The sequence below is a fragment of the Prionailurus viverrinus genome, chromosome F2, assembly GCF_022837055.1.
Source record: "Prionailurus viverrinus isolate Anna chromosome F2, UM_Priviv_1.0, whole genome shotgun sequence".
Lineage (NCBI taxonomy): Eukaryota > Metazoa > Chordata > Mammalia > Carnivora > Felidae > Prionailurus > Prionailurus viverrinus.
Window position 1 is genome coordinate 83,063,779 of NC_062578.1, and position 27,799 is coordinate 83,091,577.

The 27,799-nt window shown below is 58.7% G+C and overlaps 1 protein-coding gene across 8 annotated transcripts; it reads left to right on the top strand.

Annotated features, from left to right (window-relative positions):
• Window positions 1–255: 255 nt before the first annotated feature.
• SPATC1 (spermatogenesis and centriole associated 1) lies at window positions 256–27,657 on the top strand. Of its 8 annotated transcripts, XM_047842080.1 has the most exons (9): window positions 256–788; window positions 1,358–2,213; window positions 2,609–2,819; window positions 3,692–4,110; window positions 4,745–5,431; window positions 18,903–19,631; window positions 19,746–20,246; window positions 20,369–20,508; window positions 27,253–27,657. In XM_047842080.1, exons 5-9 carry the CDS (start codon window positions 5,224–5,226, stop codon window positions 27,580–27,582), a joined length of 1,908 nt encoding a protein of 635 aa, XP_047698036.1. In that variant the 5' UTR covers window positions 256–788; window positions 1,358–2,213; window positions 2,609–2,819; window positions 3,692–4,110; window positions 4,745–5,223; the 3' UTR covers window positions 27,583–27,657. The 8 variants fall into 8 exon arrangements, with proteins under 8 accessions (XP_047698036.1, XP_047698032.1, XP_047698034.1 ...); XM_047842076.1 differs by having other exon boundaries at window positions 256–2,213; XM_047842078.1 differs by having other exon boundaries at window positions 256–2,213; window positions 3,692–3,900.
• Window positions 27,658–27,799: the final 142 nt, after the last annotated feature.

The following is a 27,799-nucleotide window of genomic DNA, read 5'->3' on the forward strand; positions in this document are numbered from 1 at the left end:
TCTACGCGGCCGGGTCTGCTCGGCTGGGTGCAGCGTTTGCTTTCCACTTCCACCTAACGTTTCTGGTGGGCAAAATGCACGCCAACGAACGGGACCGGCCGCGTGTATGGGCCGCACGGAAACAGTGCACGTTTGCAATAAGCACCGAAGCAAAACCCTCCGTGTTTGTGTCGGGTTCGCTCTGAGGACGAGACACCCCCACTCCCCTGCGGCCGGAAACGTGTAGCGCACTATTCCCCAAACTGAGGCTCGGGGACCCAGACAGGCTGAAGGGGGGGTGGGGGCCCTAGGGCCCCCGTCTGAGGGACATGGGCCTCAGGCCCCTTCCTCCGGCAGCACTGGGGCGTGGGGACCCCGGAGGGAGCCTCCGAAGCCGTAATCGGGGCCAGGTGCCGGGCGCCACGTGCAAGCCTGACCTCGCAGTGACCTTCACATATCATCGAACCGGAAGACAAACTGGAGGGTGGGTGCGATCAGCCCAGCCTGCGGTGACCGCACATTCCCACGGCCACCGGCCAGCAGAAGGCGAGCTGGGCCTAAAACCAGGCCCTCTGTGGCTCACCACTTCCCTCTGTGTTCTTGGAGGTTCCTGATAAGAATTCCTTCGGAAAGGTCCGTTGCGAGTGTGCTGAGGGCTGGGCAGAGGCCGACTCCTCATCCCTCGCCCCTGCCGCCCCCACCAGGAGCAGGTCGGCCCTGGCTGCGGGGCCGGCAGAGGCACCACTCAGACCCCGGTCCTTTGCAGGGGAGGCTCATGTGGCACGTTGAGTGGACACAGCCCGCAGGAGGTGGGTGAGGGGTGGGGAAGCTCTGGGGGAGGGGCCTAAAGCCCAAGAGGTGCCGTGGGGGGTGCAGGCGGTGGAGGTGCCCCAGACGAGGGCTGGCGGAGAGGCTGGACTTCTGGAGGCCGAGAGGGTGGAGGACGCAGCAGAGACAGGCGGGGCCCGGGCTCGTGCCGCCTGAGGGTTCGTGAGAGAAAGTGCTGGTCGTGGACTCAGGGACACGATACAGGCTGCTGCACCTTGGGGCTCACCGGGGTCTCAGAAGGGCACTAGGGGGAAGAGAGGCATCGTTACCCCATTGGACAGATGGAGGAGGCGAGGCGCAGGGAGGAGACACAGTGAAGCCAGAGGCAGAGCCTGCAAGAGGGGGGCGGCTCGCAAGCCGAGGTCTGAAGAAGGAGGAAGAATCAAGGAGGGTCAGGGCTCGGGGGGGAGGCGGCTGGGAGGCCCACCCCTGGGGCCCAGGGTCCGGAACCCCGCCGCCCGCCTGCAGCAGCCCCGGCCCTGGGCGCCCCTAGCCTGCAGGCCGCCCGGGCTCTCCCCTCCTGGCGCCTTCCGAACAAAGCTCTTTGTAGCTAACGAGCTCCAGAGACCGACAGAGGCCTCCTGGTCTCCGCTGGCCCCTCGGCCCTTCCTGAGGAGCGACCGAATGGACCCGTGGGGTTGGTGACCAAGTGACACTCACAGAAGAAGACGCTGCCTCTAGCCAAGGCCTGGAGAGACCTTCCCCTGAGGCACCCCTTCCCAGCTCCGGCTGGTCGGGCCCTGCCTGGATGAGCGGGGCCATCGCAGTCCTAAGGGGACAACGTCAGGAGGGGACAACCGGTCCCTCAGAAACCTAGGGGCACATCCTCAGACACTCAGCAGGCCAGTTAGCGCCTGCCTTGTTTCTTCTGCCAGCATATCTTCTCCAGCTTCATGGGGAGAATGCTTCTAGGAAAAACAAAATTTAAGGGTTGAATAAAAACTGTATTCACACATTTGCTGAGCCCCTACCATGTGCCAGGGCCTGTGCTGGACTCTAGAATGCAGAGTGGAGACCGTACGGCGGGGCTTTTGTCCTCTCCTGGGACACCACCCTGGGTCTTCCCTCTGAACAGAGCCGAGGGCCAGTGGGGGGTCAGAAAGACCCCCTCCCCTGGCAGCTGTGGGAGACACACACGCGTACATACACACACACACACACACACACACACACACACGCTGCCTGAGCAGGGGTGAGGCTGGAGGCAGGAAGAGCAGGTCAAAGAGCAGGCTCCAAGACCTGCACCAAGCCCCAGCCCCAACCGCTGGGAAAGGTGGGAAGACCCGACTGGCCTTGGGGATCCGGGCGCCCCGGGGAAGGTCTGGACCAGGCACCGGACATGGAGGGCTGTGCACCGGTGTCCCCACCTGGAGGACGGAGACTGTTACAACACTGCCCGGCACACGGTAAGCACCCAAACCGAGCTGGCCACGGCCCTTTCACTGTTTGAAGTGAAGGAGAGGGAAAGGGAGGGAGGAGTCGCGGCTGGCATCCAGGAGGGCACTGCACTCGAGTGCCAGCTGGATCTGTGGGAGCACAGACTGGGCAGATTCCTCCCAGGAGCTCCTTGTGGGCCACAGGGTGGGACCCCAAGGCTGTAAGGGGCCCAGCAGGCAGCACGGAAATGATCACCCAGCCAGGATTGCTAGGACGCTAGGGCCACGGGCAGCACGGTTCCTTCCCTGGGACCGTCTCCCACAAGCCCAGAACGGCACGCCGCAGCTCGCAGCTCGCCCGCCCGTGGGGACGGAGGTGGGAGGGTGTGGACAGAGGGCTCAGGTTAAAGGTCCCTGTTCTGTAGCAACTTTTTGCCTTGAGAAGATGGCTTTTACGAGGAAACTGACAAAGAGTCCCAAGCCAAGAAGGGAGCAAAGATCCCCTGAGGCCTCGCCAAGCTGCTGTGCTGAGCGGAATCTCAGGAGGCAAATTTGAATGGGGACAAACTGTGCAAAGCCAGTGACCCGAGACCAGCAGTGGAGACGCCTGACTCAGCACCAGTGGGGACACTGGAGGTGTGTGTGAAGTGAATTCCTAATGCGCCGTGAGGGATGCAGAGCAAACCCCGCGGGAAGCCGGGAAGCCGGGAAGCCGGGAGCTTCCTGCCAGTCCTTCGGGAAGGGTCAGGGAGAAGGCGGGGAGGGCAGCCCACTCCCTCTCGCTCCCGTCACGCCATCCAAGTTGCTGTGGGTAAAGCTTTGGCCGAAGCCCTCGCTCTTTGCAGACTTTTGCTACTTCGTCCCAAACTCAAGCCGGCGAGGTTTGGGCACAGAAGGACAGTTGTACACAGGACAAAACAATGACAAGATAAGCGAACTGGAAGGAAGGGAGATAAGAGTGGAGGGACAGAGACCAGAGGGGGCCTGGGCTGTCCGCACGGGACGGGCCGCCGGCCGCGGCGCGGTGCCCGGAGACCCGGTGGGGGGGCGGCGGTCTGCCCCGGCCCCAGGCTGCACGGTGGGAAGGGGAAGGATAATAGAACAATCCCGGTGTTATTTTAGCTCCAGGGGTACAATATAGTGATTCACTAAACCCCCAAGTTCTAACACAATGCCCGCCACACAGTAGGTGCTCAATATACCGTTTTCGGAGGGAAAAAGCACTGTGTAAAGGAAAGTATCAGTCGGATTCCTCAGATGTTAAGAGATTTAAGGAATGGGCTCGTGCAGTTGTGGGGACTGGCAAGTCCCAAATCTGTAGAGGAGGCCAGCGGGCTGGAAACTGAGGCAGCCGTGTGGGAGAGCAGCGAGGCAGGATTCCTTCCTCCCTGGAAAACCTGGGCTCCTGAGGTTTCCTGCTCCTGAGGCCTTCGGCTGCTTAGATGAGGCCCACCCACATCAAATCAACTGATTGTAGGTGCCAGTCACTTTACAAGATATTTTCACAGCAATATCTACACCAGTGTTCGACCAGACACCTGGGCACCGTAGCTCAGCCCCACTGACCCGTCAACGGAACCGCCCCAGCTGCATCAACCCAAGGAGAGGCCAACAGCCAGGCAAGACTGGATGGTGGAAGGCGAGTGGGAAAGCCATGAGAAGCTCACTTCCCCACACTGTGAACAGCAGAGGCTGACGACACCCCTCCCCCCACCAGGTGAAAGGGGCCACAGTGACGCAGCCGCGATGACTGTCCAGGGTGTGGGAGGAGGGTGGGGGCAGGCCCCCATTGTGAGGCCCAGGTAGAATGCTCAACTCAGGCTGACTCCGAACCAGTCCTCACCCCCACCTCCGGCTTAGACCTGGGCCTCACTGCCCTCTCCGCCTGGGTGGACACCCCAGGACACCGCCTCACTTGACTCCCAAGGTCAGACCCCCCAAGATTTCTGAGCAGGCGGTTCTTAAAAAGGGAGCACGGGGGCGCCTGGGTGGCTCAGTCGGTTGGGCAGCCGACTTCGGCTCAGGTCACGATCTCGCGGTCCGTGAGTTCGAGCCCCGCGTCGGGCTCTGGGCTGATGGCTCAGAGCCTGGAGCCTGCTTCCATTCTGTGTCTCCCTCTCTCTCTGCCCCTCCCCCGTTCATGCTCTGTCTCTCTCTGTCTCAAAAATAAATAAACATTAAAAAAAATTTAAAAAAAAAAAAGAAAGGGAACATGACAGGGACTCCCAGGCCTGAATTCACGAAACCTGACGACCTGCCGAAGAACACAGTCTTGGGTCTTGAACTCACGCGGGTGCCGTGGGGGGAAGGGTGGGGCCCCTAGTCACCAGAAGCGGAGACTCCAAGCTATAGGGAGCCAGGAGCGTGGACAAGGGAGCCCCCGGGCCAGCAGTCAGAGACAGGCTTTGAGCACCTGGGTTGGAAGAAAGTATGGCCACTGTCCAGGGGCCCAAGGTACAATGTCCTGGAGAGAGGCCAACAGGCTAGCTCCAGGTGTGCCCAGCGTCCCAAGGAAAGGGTGCCCTAGCCAGGAAGACGGGTGATGAGTTTCCACTCCACAGAAGGTCACTGGTTACCCACCTGCAGTGCACCTAGGCCCTCTGCTGGGTGCTGGGGAGCTACAGCATGCCCACGTCACCGTAAAGTGAGCCCAACAGCACCAGCAGCCAAGTGCACAGAGCCAGGTAAGCGCTGTATTGGAGGCGCGGCTGCAGGGAAGCCTAGAGGGCAGAGATGAGCTCGCTGGGGTGACAGGACGCTTGAGGGAGCAGGCCCCTGCAGACACAGGAGGGGTCGGTGCATCCCAGCCGAGGCAGGACCTGTGCACAGGCCTGGAGCACGGAGGGCTGAGCCTGGCAGAGCGGAGAGGGCCGGGAGCGGGGCACAGCCTCTGACCTCACAATACCCAGGGCCCACTGGGCCAGCCTTGCCTCTGGCAAACCCTGGTGCCCTCCTCCCGCCCGGGCGAGGCCCGGGGCCCTGGGCAGTCTCCAGGTGCAGAGCCCCGACTCGGGCTGCACCCATCCCGTTGCCCCGGGGCATGTCTCTACTCGCCAATTATGAGGGGCTCCGGCATCAGATCGAGAGGCTGGTGAGGGAGAACGAGGAGCTAAAGAAGCTGGTGCGGCTCATTCGGGAGAATCACGAGCTCAAGTCGGCGATCAAGACGCAGGCGGGCGGCCTGGGCATCAGCGGCTTCAGCACCGGGTTCGGCCAGATGGCGGCCACTCCTCAACACCAGGGAAACTGTAAGAGACTGGGGCGGGGAGGGGGTCTCTGGGAGTGCTGGAGACAGGGCACGGAGAGTAACGAGCGGGTGGGACGGTGGCCCCACCAGGGGAGGACACGGGACCATCGGGACGGAGGGCAGAGCTGGGCACCAATTCCTGCACCCTGATGGGAGGAGGCCCCGCTCACCCCCCTCCTCTAGGCTGACCGTCCAAGCAGCCCCAAAGGCTGCGAATTTCCCAGCTGTGGGATCCAAATGTGCCGCGCTCCTGGGTCTAGTGTGTCGCTTGCCCTCCTTAGCACCCCCCAGGGCCCTGCGCCTAGAGATGGCCACTGACAGACAGCCCAGATCCAGGAGCCAGGGACAGAAACCAGGACCGAAGCTGAGGTCTGGGAGTCATTAGCGTGTGGCAGAGCCCTGGGGCTGGAGAAGATGTAGGGTGAGACGGAAGAGGCAAAGCACTAGCGGGCATTTGCAGAAAAAGTGGTGATCGGCAGGCTGGGGCCTCGGGAGCAGGGACTGAGCCAGGAGGGGGCTGGGAGGCCACGCGGCTGAGTGTGGTGATAGGGGCAGGGAGGGGCTGGGGACAGAAAGCTGTGGGCAGAAACTGGCTGGCACTGAAGATAACGGAGGGGGAATTTCTGGGGGTGGCAAGGCCCCAGGGTGAGGCAATAGGAGTCGGCGGCTGGCAGTGTGCTGTGAAGGTTACACAGGGCGAGCCGGCGATAAAACCCCGCGGCGGTCACACCGCAGCCGTGCCCTCCCGACAGGGTCCTCCCTGTGCCAGAGAAGGCCCTGCGCCCCGCCCTCCCGCTGGCCCCTTCGTCCCCAGTCGGGCCCAGAATGGTCTTCCTCCCCGAGAGGAGGACTCTGCCCATCCTGGGGCCCCTGCAGCTCGGCCGTGGGCCACAACACTCAGCCGCTCCGGGAAGGTCACAGGTGGCTTCCTAAGTGCCACATCCTTCTAAACCTCTGCATGCAATTTGGGACCGATGACCCCCCTCTTTCTGGGTTTACCCTGGGCAGCGTCACCCACCCCCTGCTCCGGGCGAGCCCGGGCCCCGCGCTCCACCGCCAGCCAGCCCAGCACGGGCCCCCATCCTCCACGGGGCTGGAGGCCCCTGCACACAGTCGTGCAGGCCCAGCAACTCCCTGGCACTCGGCTCACTCCCAACCACACGTTTCTGATTGAGAACTTGGCCTTTCCACTGGGATGCTAAGCCCTCCCAGGTCTGTGCTCCTGCCCTGAGGGTCCCACGCCAGGCCCTTACTCTTGGAAGCTGCCTCCCTCTGGTCCCCACACACCGGCTTCCCTGCTCTTGAACCACACTGTTCATCCGCGCGGCCTTCACCCCCCTCACTGGCCACAAGAGCACAGGCCTCTCCTCGGAAAGGCTTTATTGTAACGACTGAGACAATGCGTCGGCAAAAATAAAGACGCGGGGAGATACAAAATAAATCTCAAAGCTTCACAAAAGAAGTAAGTCTTCTCCTTTTGGGCTTGATTCTTAACAGAATCCTTGGGCCACGTTGGTTCCTCCCCCTCCTGAGGGGCCCGGCTTAGGGGGTTAGGAAAGGCTTTCTGGAGGGGGTGAGCCCACGGTGGTGGGAAGGCATTAGCGGGCGAGCAGCAGCTCCTGCAAACGCCAGGACCAGGGGGCAGCAGGGACGCGGGACCCGTCGGTGAGGCTGACGCCCAGGCTGTGTGTGGGTGAACGTACTGGGTGCGTGGGGGGGGGGGTGGGGGGGTGACTAAGTGTGTTTGTACTGTGTGAGAATCGTGTGATTATATCTGTGAGTGTCCTGTGAGTGTCCGTGTGGTTGTATCTGTGTGTGTGAAATCCGTGTGGTTGTATCCGTGACTGTGTGGGGTATTATCAGGGCCAGTGACACTGAGCGGTACGGCTAAAGAGGTCAGCAGAGGTCAGATCAGTGGGGACACAGGCTGGTTCCTAAGGGCAGAGAGCAGGGCCCGGTGGTTGTGGCGGAGTGAGCGAGCTCCTGCTGCGGAAGGGTCCCTCCAGCTGCTGTGGGGACGGGATTCGGAGGAGACGAGAGCGAGGCCAGGCCGCGCCGGCTGACGCTGAGGCCCTTGCAGCCCTGCGGGTGGCAGACCGCGGCCCGAACTAGGGGCGGAGAGAGACTGACTCAAGCTAACTGCTTGGATGTGCAGGACGGACAAGGGAGTCCAGAAGGTGTCTCCGTTCGGGCAGAGGTGGTGGGGTGCCTGGCAGCGTGACCTCCTGAGACTGCGGGACTCTCCGTCCCCGCACCCAGCCAAGGAGGATCCCTGTGGTGGCCTCGGAGGAACTTTCTCTTTCTCGGGCCACTTCCTGCTTCTGCCTGCTCCTTGTGACTCACCTTCCTCGTGGAGTCAGGCTTTCACTCTTGATTGCCTCTTGTGAACTCAACCTCCAGTTCCTCTTTCCGGGCTCGCCCTTGCACTCTGTGTACGCTCAGGCCCGCGGTGCGGGGCTCAGGCCCATCCCCGCGGGAGAGGCAGCCCGGGCTGTGCCTGTGCTCGAGCGGCGCAGGGCTACCCCCGGCTGGGAAGACGCCTGCGTGGAGCCACCAGTCCTGAAGCTCCGGCAGACGTCAGGGCTGGAGGGAGAAGGTTCAGGAGTATTGACCACTGAAGCCGCAGGAGGGCTGAGGCCACCTGAGAGGGGCGAGCGCAGCCAGTGCACGAGAGAAGCGGGGAGGCGAGGGAAACCTCAGAGTGTGATGTCACAGAAGCCAAGGCACGGCTTCGAGGGGGCAGAGTGTCAACAGAATAAAGGCCGAAGAGTCCAGGGCCTCCGCTGACCTGGTGTGAACGAGCTCGGTTAGACTCGACCTCCACCACAGGTGCTAGCGGCCCAGGCCGTGAGGTGAAGAGTGAGGAGTGACGGAGAAAGCGGCACAGTAGGCGGCTGACGCTCCGTTCCCGAAGCGCGGCTGGGGGCAGGCAGGAGCTGCTCGGAGGAAGCCAGGCTCCTCCAGATGGCCGAGACCTGACCTTGTCCCTCTGCGGCGGGAAGGAGCCAGGAGAGGCGCTGGGAGGTGCCCCTACGGAGGGGAGGGAGGGCAGGAGGCTGAGGAAACCGGAACCATGGCTTCCATTCTCCCTGGAAAAATGACACCGTGGGAGCCGAAGATGAGGAAGGTGTGACACCGTGGATGCGGCGGGAGCTGAGAGTGGGACCTGGGGGGGTCCGTCTGGCTGTGCAGGGAGCTCGGATGGTGCCACCCGCCTTGGACCCCTTGGACCCCTTGGACCGTAAAGGCGGCAAGCCACCAACTTGCTCAGCAGCGTTTGTTTGGGGCTCTGGAGGCGGGGGAGGCGGCAGGGACGCAGGCAGGCGGAGCAAGGCCGGGTTTGGGCACCTCACAGAGGGAAACGGAGGCCAGCTGAGCTGTGGGACGCGGAGGCAACGAAGACGCCCGTGTGCTGGAGATCCGAGAGGCTCCAAGCCGGGTGCCAAGAGTTCTGAGCGGGGCAGAAGGCACTCCTGCACGCTCAGTGTGGGTAACCAGAGCAGGTGGAATGAACTTCACAGGGAAGAACAGGTGCCACGAGGTTCAGGCCTTGGCCCTGGAAGCGCGGCAGGTGGGAGGTGGAGTCAGGATGGGATTTGGGCTCCAGGAGCCCTGCCCTGGGATGTCCCAGCAGATGGAAGACGGACGGGAAATCAGGCCTGTTGGAGTAGGGAGGAAACGAGGGCCAAACTGAGTGCACAAGGGACCACAACAGTGGCTGTCGGGACAGGCCAGCTGGGGGGCAGGGCTCCGCTGCTCTCCGGGCCGGGACCTCCCCCACCCGGACTCCTCTACCCAGGCCCACTCTGTTCCCAGCCCCTGCTGCCCTCTGTCCATCCTCGTGGGAGCTTCAGGCAGGTGGAAGTTTTCTGCCGCGGGGTGCGGCCTACTTCCTTTTTACCACCCCTGCTCCCCACCACCTCCCCCACCCCTTTGCTGCCCCCAAACCAGGGGCTTCCCTCCCCTCCAAGTCTGTCCATCCTCTCGGGGCCTTCTCCATACTCCCCACCTCCCCAGGACCCGTCCCTCCTGCATCAGAATCCCAGCCACCCTCCTCAAATCTTCTCACACCCCTCAGGATCAGGATCAACTCCCCCTCAGGACCATGGTCTCCGGGATACAAACTCCCACCTGGCTCCTAACCCTACCCTGACCCGCCCTCTACCTCCCATCCCAGGATCTGACTCTAAGCACCCTAGGCCTATCCTCCCGGGACCCACCCCCCCTGGGGACCGTCCTCCTCTTAGGATCCGTCCTCCTCCTGGACACCCCTCCCGGCCATCGAGACCCATCCCCCCACCAGGCCCCCAGGACTAGACCCCCACTCAGGGCCAGCCCTCTCTCCCAGGCCCTGTCATCATCCCCTTTGGCTCTTTCCCCCCTTCCTGTCGCCCCAGCACTCTTGGAACCCTCAGCTAAAGCCACTGACCACTCTCCCCTCTGTGGCCCAACTTCCCTCTCCATTTTCCCCGGGTCAAACACTGCAGCTGTGATGCTCTGGCCCCGCCTCCACGCAGATCCTCCTCCCAGGGATCTGGCCCCGCCCCGTGAGGGCCCCGCCGGTGCTCTGGACCCGCCTCGTGTCGGCCCCGCCCAGTGCCCTGGCCCCGCCTCGTGACGGCCCCGCCCCATGAGGGCTCCGCCCAGTGTTCTGGCTCCACCTCATGACGGCCCCGCCCCTTTCGGGTCCTGCCCGGTGAGGGCCTGCCCAGGGCTCTAGCCCCGCCTCATGACAGCCCCGCCCAGTGCTCTGGCCCCGCCTCGTGACTGCCCCGCCCCATGAGGGCCCTCGGGCCTCGCCTCGTTTTGGCCCCGTGAGGATCTCGCTCCTGTGAGGGCCTGCCCAGTGCTCTGAACCCCAGTGAGGGCCCCGTCCCCTGCCGTGGGAGAACCCGGTTTTTGTGGAGACCGGCGACTGCCTCCCTCAGGGGGGCGGGGTGGAGGCCAGAGGACCCTGGGCGGGATGCCCGGCCAGGGTCTACCCCTGGGCCTTGCTGACCTGGGGACCCCAATGGGGCCTCGGAGGGAAGCGAGGGACTGCCCTAGAGGAGCAGGTTGGGGGGATCAGAGTTCAGTCAAGCAATTTATTTATTTAAAAAAATTTTTGAGTTTATTTACTTTTGAGAAAGAAAGACAGTTTTTTGGGGGGGGGGGGGCACAGAGAGAGAATCTCCAGCAGACTCCTCACTTTAAGGCAGAGCCCAACTCAGGGCTCAAGCCCGTGAACTGTGAGGTCATGACCTGAGCTGAAATCAAGAGCCCAAAGCTTAACAGACTGAGCCACCCAGGTGTCCCAGTTAAGCACTTTAAAACGTTGTAAGCTGCATTTGCAAATCTAAGACATTTGCTTATCGTTTTAACATTAATCTTCCGATGTAACGAGCAAACCTTCTTAGACCCTAGATAATTCTTACGTATAAAATAAACTATAAACACGGTGAATCTAAAACTCTTTGAGGCTCTAATACTGTACCTAAGCCTAGGAAGATTTCAACTTGCAAATCTAAATCAATTAAATACAAATTAGGAAAAGATTAAAACAATCACAAGTACATTTTGCATTAGGATGCAAAGCTATGGGACTGAAATCTCCTAAATTTTTATGTAGATTCCAGGCAGCCCCTGCTGTGCGATCCGAGCGCCAGGTGTACGCCACGTGATCAACCCTCCCACGCACCACCTGGTGCTCACCCCACCTGCGACCCTTCACCCCCCACCCCTCCCCTCCCGCAGCGGTGGGTTCTCTGTACTGAAGAGTCTGTTTCTTGGTTTGCCTCTCGCTCCCTTGTTTTTTGAGGCTTTCATCTTTTTGTTTCTTAAATTCCATATGTGAGTGAAATCTTTCTCTGATTTATTTCGCTGACACTAATACCCTCCAGCTCCATCCGCGTCCTTGCAAACGGCAAGATTGCCTTCCTCTTCGTGGCTGAGTAACGTTCCCTTGTGTATTTACACTACATCTTTTTCCCTCAGATCCAGGATTAGGGTCTGGTTTAGGGCCACAATAAGGGGTAGGCTGTTTTGTTTGTTTGTTGTTTTAGGGCCAGGGTGAGGGTGTGGGCCTCTTTTCCTGCCGTTTAGAGACCTCTCCAGAGAATAAAACCGCAGACTTCGGTGGGGGTGAGAATAAACAAGGCAGTCATCCACCAAGCTGAGGCGAAGAGGGGATTTGTTGCTCTCTAAGTGGATTTTCTATTGGCCCTTCTCTTTTTATCTCTATCTTCACACCCATCTTCAGAAATACTATACATTCTTTTTTGTTGTTGGTTTTGGTTTTGATCTGCACTCCCGTTAGTTAACACAGCGGGTCGGATCAGCTTCAGGTGTAGGATATAATGACTCAGCACCTCCATACGCCGCCCAGTGCACCCAGAGCACCCAGTGCTGATCCCAAGTGCACTGCTTCACCCATCCCCCACCCCCCCACCCCCCGAGGCCAGCAATATAACAACTTTATTGAGATACAATTCGCATACCATACAATTTGCCCACTTAAAAGTGTGTGATCCAGCAGATTTTTGTATACTCAAGGTGTGTACAAAGCACCACAATTTGAGAACGCTTCCGTCAGCCCAAGAAGAAACCTGTCAGCTAGCTGTTACTGCCTACCCCTTCAAAACTCTCAGCAACCATTTATCTACTTTCTGTTTTTATGAATTTGCCTATTCTGGATCTTTTTAAAAAGTTTTTTTAATGTTTATTTATTTTTGAGACAGAGAGAGACAGAGCATGAGTGGGGGAGGGACAGAGAGAGAGGGAGACACAGAATCGGAAGCAGGCTCCAGGCTCCGAGCTGTCGGCACAGAGCCCGACGCGGGGCTTGAACCCACAGACCGCGAGATCGTGACCTGAGCCGAAGTCGGACGCTTAACCGACTGCGCCACCCAGGCACCCCTGGATATTTCTTATAAATGAATCACACATACGTGGCTTTTGGGTCAGGTTTCTCTCACTGAGCATAATGTTTTCAAGGTTTATCCATGTTGTGGCATAAATCAGTACTTTTAGTTGGGATTGTGGTTTTTTTGTTGTTTCAGGGATGAATAATATTCCATTAAGGCTACGCAACATTTTGTTTATTCGTCAGTTGATGGACTTTTGGATTGTTTCCTCTTTTGGGGTACCATGGATCACACTGCTGTAAACATCCATATATGAGTTTCTGTGTGGATTTATGTTTCCATTTCTCTGGGGTATATATCTAAGAGTAGCATTGCTCGGTCATATGGTAACTCTATGTTTAACTGTTCGAGAAACTGCCAGATCGTCTCCCAAAGTGGCTGCACTATTTTTCATTCGCACCAGCAATGTATGAGTGTTCCAATTTCTCTATATCCTTGCCAATACTTATTATCTGATTTTTTAATTATAGCCATCCTAGAGTGTGAAGTGGTTTTGATTTGCATTTCCCTGGTGCGTAATAATGCTGAACATCTTTTCTGTGCTTATTGGCCATTTGTATATCATCTTTGAGAAATGTCTGTTCATGTCCTTTGCCCGTTTTTAAGTTGGGCCATTTATCTTTTTATTACTGACTTGTAAGAGTTCTTTCTAAATCCAAGTCCCTTACCAAATATGTGACCTGCAAGTGTTTTCTCCCATTCCGTGGTTGTCTTTTTTACCTTCTCGAAGGTGTCTTTTGAAGCAGAAGCTTTTAATTTGGATGACGTCCATCTCATCTATTGCTTCTTTCGTTGCTCACGCTTTTGGGATCACTTTTAAGACTCCATGGCCAAATCCAAGGTCATGGAAATTTACCCCTGTGTCTTCTTTTTTTTTTTTAAGTGTATTTATTTTGTTTTGAGAGAGGGAGAGAGCACGAGTGGGGGAGGGTCAGAGAGAGAGAGGAGACAGCGAGAATCCCAAGCAGACTCTCCACTGAGAGTGCAGAACCCAATGTGGGGCTCGAACCCACAAACCATGAGGTCGTGACCTGAAGTTGGATGTTCAACCAACTGAGCCGCCCAAGCACTCCTGCCCCTGTGTTTCCTTCTAAGAATTTTACAGTTTTAGCTCTTACAGTGAAGCCTTGATCCATTTAACTTTTGTATATGATAGGAGGTAAGCGTCCAACTTCATTCTTTCACACGTGGGTTCCAGTTGTCCCAGCCCCATTTTTTGAAAAGATTATTCTTTCCCTATTGAATTGTCTTGGCCTCTTCATCAAAAACGAGACCACAGATACATGGGTTTATTTCTGGACTCCCTATTCTATTCCATTTATCTATATGTCCCTCCTTATGCCAGAGTCACAGAATCTTGATTACTGTACCAAGTTTTGAAATCTGAAACTGAGTCCTCAACTAACTTGCTTCCTTCCTTCGCTTCTTTCTTCTCTCTCTGTTTTTTTTTGTTTTGTTTTGTTTTGTTTTTTTAAGGTAGTGTAAAGAGAGTGAAGTGCAGGCTAAGCAGTGATTGTAACAATGAGTTCTCTTTTTTAAAATGTGGCTTTGGCCGTTCTGGGTCCCTTGCAATTCCTTGTGAATTTAAGGTTCAGCTCGGCCGTCTCTACAAAGAAGTCAGTTTGCATCCTGACGGAGATTGCACTGAATCTGAAGATAAACATGGAGAGCACTGCTAGCAACAATATTAATATTGTTACTTCCAATATAAATTAATATAAATTGGCTTCCAGTGTGTGAACGTGGGACGTTTTTCTGTGTATTTAGATCTTCTTTAATTTCTTTCAAAAATGCTTGTAGTTTGGGGCGTCTGGGGGGCTCAGTCAGTTAAGCGTCCGACTTCACCTCAGGTCATGATCTCACAGTTCACGGGTTCAAACCCTGCATCGGGCTCTGTGCCGACAGCTCGGAGCCTGGAGCCTGCTTCCGATTCTGTGTCTCCCTCTCTCTCTGCCCCTCCCCTACTTGTGCTCTCTCTCTCTCAAAAAAAAACAACAAACTTTTTTAAAAATGTAGTTTTCAGACAATATGCTTTGCGTTTCTTTTTTTTTTCCTTTATTCATTTTTGAGAAACAGAGACAGAGTGCGAGTGGCGGTGGGGGGGGGGGGGGGGGGAGCAGAGAGAGAGGGAGACACAGAATGCGAAGCAGGCGTCAGGCTCCGAGCTGTCAGCACAGAGCCTGATGCTGGGCTCGAACCCACAGACCGTGAGATCATGACCTGAGCCGAAGTCAGATGCTTAACCAACCGAGCCACCCAGGGGCCCTACATTTCTTTTGTTAAATTTATTTCTAAATATTTTATTCTTTTGATGCTGGTTTTTATTTTTGAAATATTCATTGCAAATGTTTGGAAATACAGTTGACTTTTGTAGACCCTGATGAATCTGGCTCTCTGTATCCTGAGGACCACACAACCCTCGTTCGGATAGTGACATGCTATCTGATTGAATTTTGGATCTTGTATGGCTCTCTCGGTGGCCACAGTTTCTCTGGTCATTCTGTGGACACTTCCTTCCGTGGTCCGATTAAGCTCTCGGTGGCTGAAGGCACAGATAGATCTCAGTTCCTATCCTGACCAATTTCTTTTTCATCACCCAGTTTCATCTCCACTCGCATACACATCATTTTCTTCTTCTTTATGGAACACTTGCTGTGGCCCACGCACTGTTCTAGGAGGAGGGACACAGTGGCCCACAGACCCACCCCTGCCCTTACGAGGCGTCCGTTCTAATGGGGGGAGACGGGTCAAACTGTAAGTCAATGTAGAGCATCCACAGCCTCTCAGGAGGAAATTGCGCAGGAGAAAGGAACGGGACGGCTGGGGTGAGGGGACTGGTGATTTCCGGTGGAGGACCTCACCGGGGAGGTCACGAATGACGAATGGCGAATGACGGCATGGGTGGAGCGCGGGGCCGCCACGCAGCGGGGCGAGCGCTCCAGGCCGAGGAAGCAGTCAGCGCACAGACGGAGGCCTGCGTGTGCCCGGAGCGCTCCCGGAGCAGAAAGGAGCCCCAGGGGCAGAAGCAGAGTGTGCAAGGGGGAGACGGGGAGAACTGAGGTCAGAGAGGTGACAGGCCAGATCATGGAGGGCCCCGCATGATCTAGCACTAAAAACAAGATGGTGAGCTGATGGGCACTTTAACTGGTACACACTGGCAGACGTTGGAGGGCGAAAGCTGGCATCAGGAGACCAGCCGGGAGGTTCCTGCGACAGTCTGGCCGGGCACCATTGGTATGGACCAGGGCGAGGCCGTGCAGGGGTGCGCGTGCACGACTCAGGGCCCACGAGCAGGTGCGGCAAGCAGGCCGGAGGCGGGGTGTGCCTGATGACGAGTGTTGGGGCTGACTGCACCGTCTGGGGTCCAGCCTGAGGAGCCAGCGGGGCATGGAGCCGGTCCCCGGTGCCCACGACACATGGGCTCGCCGAGGACGAGCGGACTCGGGGAGCCCGAGGCGCCCCCGGGAAGGCAGATGAGGCGGGGCCGGCAGCGCCTGGAGGAAACCAGGTCACCGGGAGCCTGATGCCAAACCAAGACGGGGTTTCACGGAGGAGGAGCGCTCCGCTGTGTGAGCACCACCCACGAGGAAGGTGGGGCCCGAGAACCGGCGGCGGGTTCTGCAGTGTGGGGCCGCCGCTGCCCTCAGTGAGTGTCCGGGTGGAAGGAGGGAGAAAGCCTGGCCGGAGAGGGTGTGGGAGGAAGAGGAGAAAATGGAGGGAGATGACGCGTGGGGACGTCTTAGAGGGACACGGAGGAGAGACGTGGGGGGCCAGCCACGTGGGAACCTGATCCCCAGGTCTGCGGGGGGGCCTGGTTGCGCTGGGGGGGCACCACTGGACGCTCCTGCGGTTCCCGACTGTGCGGTTCCTCTCTCACATCATCCGGACCCTCAGAGGAGACAGCCCAGCAGGACAGACGCCCCGGGTCCCGCCTGTGTCCCTGCTTCCTCCTGACGTCCTCGTCCTCGGCTCCTTGAGGCCCTCCCCTAACCTGCGCCCCGCTGCCCTTGCCTTTCGGGCTCTTCCTCCCCACGGCTCCTTCTCTTTGGCCCACGCTTTCATTGTCCCTTTGATCCTAAAGCAAAAATCCCCAAAAAGCCAAAACCAGAAATCATAAAAGAACCAGCCGACTGGTTGACCGGATTGTGCAATTTTAATGTATTCGTTTGGAAAACACAAGTAACAAAACTTGAAACAAAAGTAAAGTGACCGGACCTTCTGCCACACGGTCCCCGGGCAGACGTCTGAGCCACAGCCCAGGGACTTCCGGGGGGAATGCCACAATGTTTCTGAGGGGTCTTAAAGAAGGTAGATTTAGCAGTGTGCGTTAAGGACCTCTAGGATGTCTACTTTAAGGGGGAAGAATCGATAAGAAGGACTTTTGTAGTATAACCTCAGCATCACTCACCGTCAGGGAGATGCCCGAACCACAAGGAGCCAGCACCTCACAGTCAGAACGAAATCAACGACACCGGAAGCCACAGGCGTGGGCGAGGATGTGGAGGAAGCGGAATCCTTTCGCCCTGCTGGTGGGAATGCAAACCGGTGCGGCCGCTCTGGAGAGCAGCATGGGGGGGGGTCCTCAAAACGTTGAAAACAGAGCTACCCTTCAACCCAGCAATTGCACTACTAGGTATTTACCCAAAGGACACAAAAATACAGATTCGATGCCCCAGTGTTTGTGGCAGCACTTTCAACAATAGCCAAGTTATGGAAAAAGCCCAAGTGTCCGTCGACTGATGAATGGATGACGAAGACGTGTGTATACACACGACGGACTATTACTCAGCCAAGAACAGAACGAAATCTTGCCCATTTGCAGTAACACGGACGAAGCTAGAGAGTAGCGTTCTAAGCAAGATAAGTCTGTCAGAGAAAGACAATGTGATTTCACTGACATGCGGAATTGAAGAAAAAAACCGAACGAGCAAATGGGGGGGAAGAAAGAAAGAAAGAGAGAAACAGAGAGGCAAAGCGAGAAACAGACTGTGAACTCCAGAGAAGACACTGCAGGTCACCAGAGGGGAGGGGAGTGGGGGCGGGTGAGCTAGGTGGGGGGGGATAAAGGGGTGCACTTGTGATGTATGGAAGGGATGGTTTTCTATGTTATTTTCCAAAATCTAATATTACACTGTTTGTTAAGTGACTGGAATTGAAATTGAAAACTTAATAAACAAAAAAGATTTAGGTAGTAGAATTAGTTGTCATTGGGAAAATTGGAGTCAATTTGGTACCCATCGATCGAGGAGGCTCCACATGGTGGCAGGTGGGGGAGCTGGGAACCGCAGCGGCCACGGAGCAGCGTCCTCAGGGAAGGGTGCCGCTGGGAGGCCGCGTGGGGGCCCAGCCGGACGACAAGTGGACGGAAGGACACGGGCGACAGAGAAGGCCCAGGAGCAAAGAACGGACTTTACAGTTTTAAGTGATTGAAGGAGAATCAGAGGAATACTATTTCTGGACACGCGGAAAGCACCCAAAACTCAAACATCAGCGTCTCTGAATAAAGTTTTACTGGTACAGACCCACCGTATTTGTTTCCGTGACGTCTGGGGCCACGCTGGCACCACAGCCCCCAAGGTGATTGGTCACAAGAGAGACCGGACGCAAAACTGGCCGTATTCACCACCAGCCCTTAATAGACAAGGTCCGCCTACCCCTGATCTATAAACTCGCGGAGAGAGTCTTCAAGGCAACGCGGAGCTTTTCATCACGCCTAACGGCAGGATGACAGGACTGCGACGGTTTCTAATCTTTCTTTGGACTTTTCCGTAGCTCCATTCTTTCTCGGTAGTGAGCGAGCGCGTGACGCCTAACGACAACCGCCTAACTGGCAGTTTTCACACTGCGCCCTCCCCCAGCTTCCGTGCCCCCAGGGGTCTTCTCCCCCCAAGCAGTGGTCATTCAAGGGCTCGCTCCTCAGGAACCCAAGGGAAATGGGCTGTCTGCCCCCCCACCCCGCCCAGGGATCCAGGAGTATGAAGCAGCCGTGTCTGGGCCAGCCCGCCCTCTTGAACCTGCATTCGCTATTCCCGGGGACACTGCGGGCAGGCACGGACGAGCCACCGTCGGTGCCGCTGAGGCTCTGTGCCTGTCCCAGCTCTGGCCTCCCTGAGCGTCCCACACCTGGTGCAGCTCTGCTGTCCCCACAAGGACAGTGGTCAGGAGGCCCGGGCCCACTGCTCCCCACCAGGGAACGGATGGGTCCGCTTGGCCACCTGGGGGACCACCGCCAGGAGACCCTCCTCAGTGAGGGCTCAGTAGCTCAGTGCAGTGGGCACATGGAGGGCTGGGCGGCTGTGGAAGGGCCCTGTGACTTGGGGGGGGGGGGCAGGTGTGCAGAGAAGTGAGCCCAGAGGGACAAGGCTGCCTCAGAGGACGGAGAAGAAGCGGGCCAGACCCTCCGGTGGGATCTGCCGAGTCGCCCCACAGACCCCGTCGGCGGGGGAGGGTCATTGTCCGGCCACCCAAGAGACAGGTGCAGAGCTGGTCAGCTCGTCAGAGGCAGGCAGGCACCCGGGCCCTCCCCCAGTGGGCCCGCCGGGGTCTCAGTGCTTTCTCTGTGTCCCCTAGGTGTCTTCCTGCCCCCGTCCCCGGCAGCAGCACACGAGCCCGTCCTGGAAGAAGTGGGCGTTGTGGCTCTGGCACCCCTGGCCGACATGCTAAACAGCCCGCAGCCCGGCCCCACGGCAGGCCCCATCGTGAGCCCCCTGACGGGCCCCCTCAGCACCTTGCTGCCCGGTCTAGGGCCCATGTCACAGAGCGGCCTGTTCTCCAGCATCCTGACCGGCCCCCTGACTCCGAGCAGCCCCCTGGCCAGGCCCCTGGCAGTGGCCCCAGGAGGCACACTGGGCAGCTCCATGGGCACGGTCTCCACCGGCCCTCTGACTCCGAGCAGCACCCTGGCCGGCCTCATGGCAGTGTCCCCAAGAGGCACACTGGGAAGCTCCATGGGCCTGCCCTCCACCGGTCCCCCGACTCCGAGCAGCCCCCTGGCCGGGCCCCTGGCAGTGGCCCCAGGAGGCATACTGGGCAGCTCCATGGGCACGGCCTCCACCGGCCCCCTGACCCCGAGCAGCCCCCTGATGGCACCTACGACAGGCACAGTGGCCATCTCTCTGAGCAGCCCTCTGCTCACCTCCACAGCTGCCCCTCTAGGTGTTTCTCAGAACCTTGTGGCCAACCCCGTGAGCAATCTGGTGCTGCCGGAGGCCCAGAGGGTGCGGCTGACAGAGCCGTTCCGAGGATGCCCATCTGGACCCCCTCCCTCCGCTGGAGCAGGGCCTGCTGGCACCACCAAAGGTACCCGGTGCAGGGGGAGGGACAGGAGGGCACCCCCAGCCCCCGCCAGGCCGGTCCTGGGTCCTGACTTGCTCTGACCCTCCTTCTCTCCTCTCTGCCCCACAACGTCACTAGTCCCAATGTCCACTGAGCACCCACAGCCGACCCAGGACCCGGAGCCTCTCGGCGTGACATTTGTGGGCGTGCCCTTGCACACCTCTACCCCCATGGAGACCAAGGGCGCAGCTGGCCCCGGGACGGCCTTCTCCTTCAGCACCTCGGACGCCCGGGCCCAGCCCGGTGCCCCCCAGGGACAAGCAGTTCCTGCCCCTGTCCCCGTCGCCCCTACTGCTGCCCCCCAAGCTACCACCGGCTACGCCTCCCCCGGCACCACCCACGTTGCCCAGTGCCCACCCCCGTCCCCCACCCGGGCACACCACCCCCCCACCCAGCCCTCATCCACCCCCCACTCCCCTCCTCGAAATCCGCATTCCCCACCTCGCACCTCGTCCTCCCCGGCTTCAGTCAACGACCCCCGGGGTCCACGCGGCACAGAAACATCTCGGAAAAGCATGGCAGAGTTGGAACGGAAGCTGGCCCACAGGAAGATCAGCAGGTTTCCCGACAGCCCCCGAGGTCTGTGACACAAGTGCAGCAACACCAGTTGGGCGGGGCCTCCCCCGCTGCCCCTGTGGCCCTCCCTGGCCCCGGCCTGGGCTGGGCCGAGGACCACTCCCTCCACCCCCTGTTGTCCTCAGAGTCGAGGCAGCTGGCCTGGGAGCGGCTGGTGGGGGAGATCGCCTTCCAGCTGGACCGCAGGATCCTGTCCAGTATCTTCCCCGAGCGCGTGCGCCTGTACGGCTTCACCGTCTCCAACATCCCAGAGAAGATCATCCAGGTGCCCGGTGCCCGGTTCCCCCTCACCACCAGAGGCCCTGTCCCTGTCACCCGTTAGGGTTGGGGAGGGGGGGTGCGGGCCTTGGAGGAGCCGCTGGGGGGGCCCTGCGCGCCAGCCTGGCCAAGCCCATCAGAGTCCGCGGGCACCCTGTGGTGGAGGAGGCATGGCGTTCAGCCCCAGTGGCCAAAAGGTGTCCAGGGCGCCTGGCAGCGGGAGCCTGTGGGCCTAGCCACGTGGCCTCCCCAGGGGACAGTGCAGGGCAGGGTCCTGAGCACGGTCACGTCTGCACTGCCCCCCTTTGCCACTGCAGTGGCTTCCAGATGGCCAGCCCTCATTCCCAGGGGCCCTTCCCCCACTAACAGAGCTGATGCCTACCCCCCCCCCACCTCCCCACCGCTGCTGGTGCCCTCTAGGGTCACTGAGGTGGCACAGGGTAGACAGGTCCCAGAACCTCTGAGCAGCTGGTGGCCTCATGACCAGGGACCTCAGGCCCAGGCTCATTCCAGTACATTCTTAGCACGCCATCCACTGAGCCTGCTTCCTGTGAGGGACACGGCACACAGGGCTTCTCTGGGCACGCCTACCTTGCCACCGAGTGTGGGAAGCTTGGTGTTCAGCCCCAGTGGCCAAAAGGTGTCCAGGGCACTGGGAGCCTTGGAAGACACTGGGAGGGGAGCCGTCACGGGGTGTGGGCTGTGCCTGGCTGGATGCCCAGAGGAGGCTGTCCAGAACGATCGATCGCCTGTGCCTCCTCTCCCACCAGCGCACCAACTCTGGCTGGGCCCCCATGCCGGGGGACGGGAGAGGCGAGCCTTTGGGGCTTTCCTTGGGAAACAGGCCTCTGTTCCTGGCCACTTTCTCTCCAGCGTTTTTATCTGTAGACTATAGACCTGGTGTGTGATTGGCAGGAATAGCTCAGGGCTACCGTGGGCTCATCTGAGTCCCAGTTTGAGCTCGCCTTTTCCTTTGGTGTGTGTCTCCTTTGGTTTGGTTTTTAATTTTAATGTGGTCAGAATGATCTACCTTTCCCTTTGTTTGTACTTTTCACGACTCCCTTAAAGCTAGAGCGGTAGAGGGCTGGGCCCAGCCCTGAATCCATGTCGCTTACCCCCCCACCCCCCACCCAGCCCCAGGTGTGTGGGCTCTCCAACCGCCGCTCTGACTGTCCCCAGCCCATGCTGTCCTCCTTGGTGCAGTGACAGAGCCCGGCACCTGTCTTCTTCCAGATTGTTTCAGCTCCTCTGGGCCTCTCGCTCAGTGTGAATTTTAGGAGCACCCGTCAAGCTCCAGGAAAAACCTCATTCAAGTATTTGGTTCTGCATCACTTCCCAGATTGAACAGGGGGACGTTTCACATCTTTACGGTGTCGGTTGTTCGGATACCTCTGCCATTTCTGCTGCCCATGTCAGTGGGGCCCACCGTGGTCACGTTTGGTCTGAGGGTCCTTGATGCACAGCCAGGACCCCCGCCGCCAAGGCTGGGTCTCAAGTGCAGACTGGCCATGGCTAGTTAGAAACTGGCAAACGACACGGGCGTAAGCACAATATTTACGTCTCTACAGTGTTGCAGCTGATATCCAGTTGGCAAAGATGACATTGGATTACAATGTCTGGTTTAAAGTGTGGTAGAACTTTCCCACTGTTTGAAACCCACCTTTAGACGGAAGGTGATAAAGACGTATCACCGTTGACACGGGACTCTGCCCTGAGTCCGCTGTGCGAGCCCTCTGGTCCCCGGCCCCTCTCCACTTAGCGGGAGCCGGCATTTCTGCCCAGGACTCCACAGTCACAGCACCAGCTGGTAACTCCTAGAGGAGAGGCAGGAAGATGAGGGCGGGATGTACCGAAGGCACTTTTCTCCGGCGTCTGAGGAAGTCAAGGAGCTCGGTGCCCCCTGGGCCAGTGCTTGTGGGGGAGGGGCTGCGGCTGGCACCAAACACTCATTCCGTCCCCAGTCCCGGAGCCATTGGCCCCATTCACATTCCATCAGCAATGACCAGTGCTGCCAGGGTCCTACACTTGTGCCCAAGCTCCTGAGAAGCGCCCTGCCGAGCCCACCCGCACAGACGTTGTCTTCGGGGTCTGACACCCCCCCAGCTGGCCCGCCGCAGGGTGACCCTGTCTGGTTCCACCCGAGGAGCACGAACGCTCTCAAGGCCATCCATCCTGCCTGCTGGCCTGGCCCATTTGTTGATTCCTATCAGGATCCAATTCCACTTTGCCTAGACTTTTATTTCCTTTCCTGAAAACATCTTGTTTTTCTGCGCGTTGAACTCCAGTGTTGGTCGTTGTTAGAATCCCTAAATTCTATCCAGACCCACCACCCCTGGTCAAACCTGATGTCCGAACCTGGCTCGTTTGCTTCACGGATGCTGGATAGTTTGACGACTGACAAGTTTCAATAGAGCCCCGTTGCCGAATGAGGACTTGTTGACTGTTTTCAATGAATCTGGTCATCTGTTTTATAAGTTCACGGTCAGCTGTGCCATCTTTTAAACTCAACTAAAAGTTGTTCTGGTGCCCAGACCTGTCACCTCTTCTCCCCAGCTGCAAATATCTTCTGCTCCAGGTGGGGGTGGGGTGCTCCAAGTACCTTCCTTTCAGCTTGCAATCACAGCAGACCTGAGCCCAGCACCCGTTTGAGGGTCACGGAGGCACCTCATGGCTGTGTCCAGCCGGGTCCTGGGCCCCCTAGTGCTCTCTGGAGCCCCACGCACTGGCCTGCTGACAACAGTTGTGGTGTTTGCATAATGGTTTGTTTCCAGCTACCACGCCAAACTCTTGTTCTGGTTCTAATAGCCTGTATATCATCTTGGCTTTTCTATGTAGACGGTCATATTGTACAGTGTTTACAAGAAGCAGATAATACAGCAACCTCATCCTGTTTCTGGCTTGACTGCAAACACACACGTCAAGTCTGTCCATTAAGTACAATGTGTGTCCAGGCTTTTTGCCAAATCTTCTTCAGTCACAGTTCTTGGTTGCAGATAACAGAATCAACACTAGCTGATGTAAACAGAAAGAGGTTTATTATACATGTTTAGGTGAGGACACAAAACTGGGCACAGAAGTTGGTATGGCTGCCCCTGAAGAACCAGGGTCATAGCCACTGCACTCTCGGGGACCCCTGCTCCCCCTGGGCACCACCGTCTCCCAGCATCCACATCCGCCTGCAAGTTCCACTCACGGGCCCTGCTGGGCAGAAGCCCAGGTCGCAGAGGTCGCTAAGCCACAGGCGAGTCTGGAAAAGGCTTTCAGCTTCAGAAAAGCACTAGAAGCACTAGAACGGAAGCCTGATGAGGCAGCTTCAGCCCCTGCCACATCAGGTTAAGTTTTTCCTCTTCCTCATTCATTGACACCTTTGGGGGGTTTTCTTAATCATGAATACTTTTATGAATGTATTTTCTGCCTTTCATTGAAAAGATCACACGAGTTTTCCCTCCCTCCCTTTTAACATTTCGGAAGGACACATGAGAAGGTATTCTGATCATAAACCGCACTGTATCCTGGTGTTTTTGTTTTTGAGAGAGGGGGAGAAAGAGGGCGCGCGATCAGGTGTGGGAGGGGCAGCGGGGGGCGGGGGGGAGACACAGAATCCAAAACAGGATCCAGGCTCTGAGCTAACGTGGGGCTTGAACTCATGAGCCGTGAGATCAGGACCTGAGCCGAAGTCCCACGCTTAACCAGCTGAGCCCCCCAGGCGCCCCACCCTCGTGTTTTTAACGCCTCCAGATGCCGTCTGCGGTTATTTACGACTTCTGCAGCTTCGCTACTTATCTCGCGAACACGCCGAGCTGCCGTGACAGAAAGAAGGGGCGTCAGGAAGCCGCGTGTCCCTCTCCCCGTGGGGCCGCGGCCGCTGCCCACCCCCTGGCGCGCGTCTGGGCCCCGGGTCCCGGACTCCGCCCAGGGGGCGGGGCTGACGGTCCCAGTCTCACCCCATTGGCCCGGTCTCGGTGACGTCAGGCCTTGCGGCCGTCGCGGACGCGGGGTCGCAGGTGGGAGTTTCCCTCCGCAGGGGAGGGCGGGGCTTCGGTGCGCTCGCGGGGTTTTCTTGCTGATCCTCTGTTGATCCTTAGGATTCCTTTTCCTCGGTTCAGCTCTTTCTTTCCTTCTGCTTCCTTTTGGTTTGCTTTATTCCTCCTTCTGGGGCTGAGCACTTAAGTCATTTTATTTTACACAGCCTGTGTTTGGAAATACGTGTGGGGCAAGGCAGTTCGCTCTATATTTAACCAGTGGTGCAGCAGGTGGACCCGCCCGGCCCGGTGGCCTCCCACCCACGGGCGGGGGCTTCTCAGGTGTAAGGATTTCACAAGCTGCTTTGGATTTTCTCTCTAACCCAAGAGTCAGGATGCACGCTCCAGTCTCCGCCCTCTGAGGGACGTGCGGCCGCCTCTTGAGCGTTGCTTTCTAACGGGAACAAGGGCTGAACCTTTGCCGCCGTTTCCCTTAGCACTGAACACGTGTTCGGCGTCGTTTCCAGAATGGAAAGACTGGGTGGTGAACACATGTGCTCAGTTTCTTGCAGGTGCGTGCGTATTTGGTAGCACCTGTTCTCTCCTCCACATCTGGTCCGGCACCAGGTCCTCTGCTGAGTCTCCCTCTAAAGATGTTTCCCATGTATACGCCTGCGTCTACATTCACCTAGGCCCTGGACTAAACTGCTAGCACCTTACTATCCTTCCCCTCCATCTCTTCACTCCTATTATGGAGCATTCAGTGCATACCAAGTTTATATCAGACGGTCTCTGCGCTCCAGGAGCTCGCCCACTCCTGGGGAGGTCTTCAATAAATAAGAAAAGCCATAAATATGTATGCTACAGGTCCAGGGGGTGACACATGCTACGGGGGGGGGGGGGGCAGGAGAGTTGAGGCTGGGAGCTAGGCACTGAGATGGCTTTGCTGCCTCCTCCCCGCCTGTATATACCCTGGCCTCATCCTGGCCAACTATGTCACCCCTCCTCCATTCCTTTGAAACACAATTCTGCTCAACGTGAGAGCCCACTGATGTGTCCCCTGGAGCCGGGACCGCCTCAAGGGGGTGCACACCGGTACAGATGCTGTGCTCAGCACCCCCTAGAGACATTTCCTTTACTCTTCAAAGCAGCTGTCAGGTGGTTTGCTTTCCTCCGTGTCAGAGCAGGGGAGGCTCAGACCCAGTGTGGGGACAGAAGCGGTCCCTGAACCCGGCCCTCCCTGTGGGCCCCTCTCCTTGCTCTGTGCTCTGCCTCCTGGTACCTTCCAAGCCACGCATGCTGTTCCTTGTCCTGGAAGTTTCTTTCCTCCTGAGATCCTCGTCCCTCAGACCTCAGCCCAGCACCCTCTTCCCTCCAGAGTCCCCTCCCCGCGGCAACACTCACAGTAGCGTCCCTCTCCTTGGCGCTGTCATCACCATAAACTCAGAGGGCTTTGCTCACACTTGAATCCCATCACCTGGTATGGTGCCCTGCACAGGGGAGGGCTGCGAATTATCTGCAGGACAGAGCCCTCCCCCTCTCTTGCTTCGGTGCCCGCTGCTCCCTCGCTTCCGTGGAGTGCTTGTCCGCCCTCACTTGCCTCACCTGTGCTCCTCTCTCAAGAGGTCACCTCCTCGGGGCGGCCGCAGCCTTGCGTCTCAGTGTAAGTGTGCCCACACTGCTCTTCCCCGTCCAGTACCCTGGCAGGGTGGGCGCAGGGTGCCCACCCCTGACTTCTGCTCCTGTCTGGAGCTCCACGCGCCACATCTGGCACACAGCAGGAGCTCAGCCACAGCCCGGGAGTGAGCATATAATGGGTTCTGATGTCCTCGGGGGCTGGGGCTTAAAGCTACCCACTCACTGTGCTCTGCGCCGTCCAGCGGCCCCACTCGTCACCCACAGATGGTGGCTGAACTCCTGCAGCCTGCCTGACGGCACAGGAGCAGGTGAAAGGAGGGAGAAGGCTCAGGGGCCGGGAGGAGCCTAGAGGCAGGGAGATGAGCTTACTCCAGTGACCGTGCAGCGGGGGTGCTGAGCACAGGGCTCCAGGTACGTCTGCCAGCGGTCAGGCGTCACTTTGGCTGAGCCGAGCCAGGAGTCCCGTGCTCTATTCACAAGACCACCTGGGGAGGAAAGGACAGGGGACATTCTCGGAGAAAGTGACGCCTCAGCAGCTCGTCCCAGCAGGTTAGGAACCAGCAGGTGGGCATCCAGGAATGGTTGGAAGGGGATGAGCAGGGCCAGAGTGGGGACCTTGCAGGTCAGCCTGGCCCCAAGAGGTGGGACGTGTAGGAGGGCCTCAGGCAAGAGACCCCATCTACTTCAGACCTGACATTCTGTGGGCCTGGGGGCAGCTGCACGTGTGACAGAGACGTAATGCGCAGGACTCGGTGAAAATGAAAATACAGGGCTCTCTGTTCAAAACCTATCAAGAACTTCAAGATGGCTACAGCAGGACTCGAAGCTGAGCGTGGGCCCTTCTGAGCCGGGGCCCTGAGTGAATGTCCAGGTCACGTGCCCGAGGGGCAACGGCCGGAGTGGGGAGGAGGGGCCGCTCTCCTGGCGAGATGCCGCGGGATGCAGTCACTGCCCGGCAGGAAGGCACAGGCAGGGAAGAAGCGGGTGGAGACCCACCGGGTCGCTGCCAGTCCCCAGACCTCTCTCCCAGGGCCTCCAGGACACCTCCCTCCAGCACATCGCCACAGCCACACCCCTCAGCCGCACCTGCCCCTCTCTTGCCTTTGTGGCGGTGGGAGCAGGAGGGGCCCTGACGGCCGCTCTCCCCTCAGGCCTCCCTGAACCCCGGCGACCACAAGCTGGATGAAGAGCTGTGCCAGACGCTCACGCAGCGCTACGTGAGCATCATGAACCGGCTGCAGAGCCTGGGCTACGACGGGCGGGTGCACCCGGCGCTCACCGAGCAGCTGGTGAACGCCTACGGGATCCTGCGTGAGAGGCCAGAGCTGGCCGCGTCCGAGGGCGGCTCCTACACCGTGGACTTCCTGCAGCGCGTGCTGGTGGAGACCGTGCACCCCAGCATGCTCACCGACGCCCTGCTGCTGCTCTCCTGCCTCAACCAGCTGGCGCATGACGATGGCAAGCCTATGTTCATCTGGTGATGCCGGCTCCTGCCAGCCAGGCCCGCTCTGCCCCGCTCCTCGGTGCCAGGCCATTAAAGCTTCCCACACACGCTAGCCGCTGGGCCCCGGGCCAGAACTCCTGGGGGTGCTGCCTCCGCCGGGGTGGCCCACCAGCACCTCCTCCCCCCGCACCCCTTCAACCCCGCTTGCCCTGGGGCTCCAGGCCCACCCCGGGGTCCTCGGAGAGAGCCCCGAG

Coding starts and splice junctions, on each gene's coding strand:
- SPATC1 (XM_047842077.1), top strand. CDS start 5,224: ATGTCTCTACTCGCCAATTATGAGGGGCTCCGGCATCAGATCGAGAGG. Junction 20,247..20,368: donor GTTTCCCGACAGCCCCCGAG/GTCTGTGACACA, acceptor TGTTGTCCTCAG/AGTCGAGGCAGCTGGCCTGG. Junction 20,509..27,252: donor TCCCAGAGAAGATCATCCAG/GTGCCCGGTGCC, acceptor CTCTCCCCTCAG/GCCTCCCTGAACCCCGGCGA.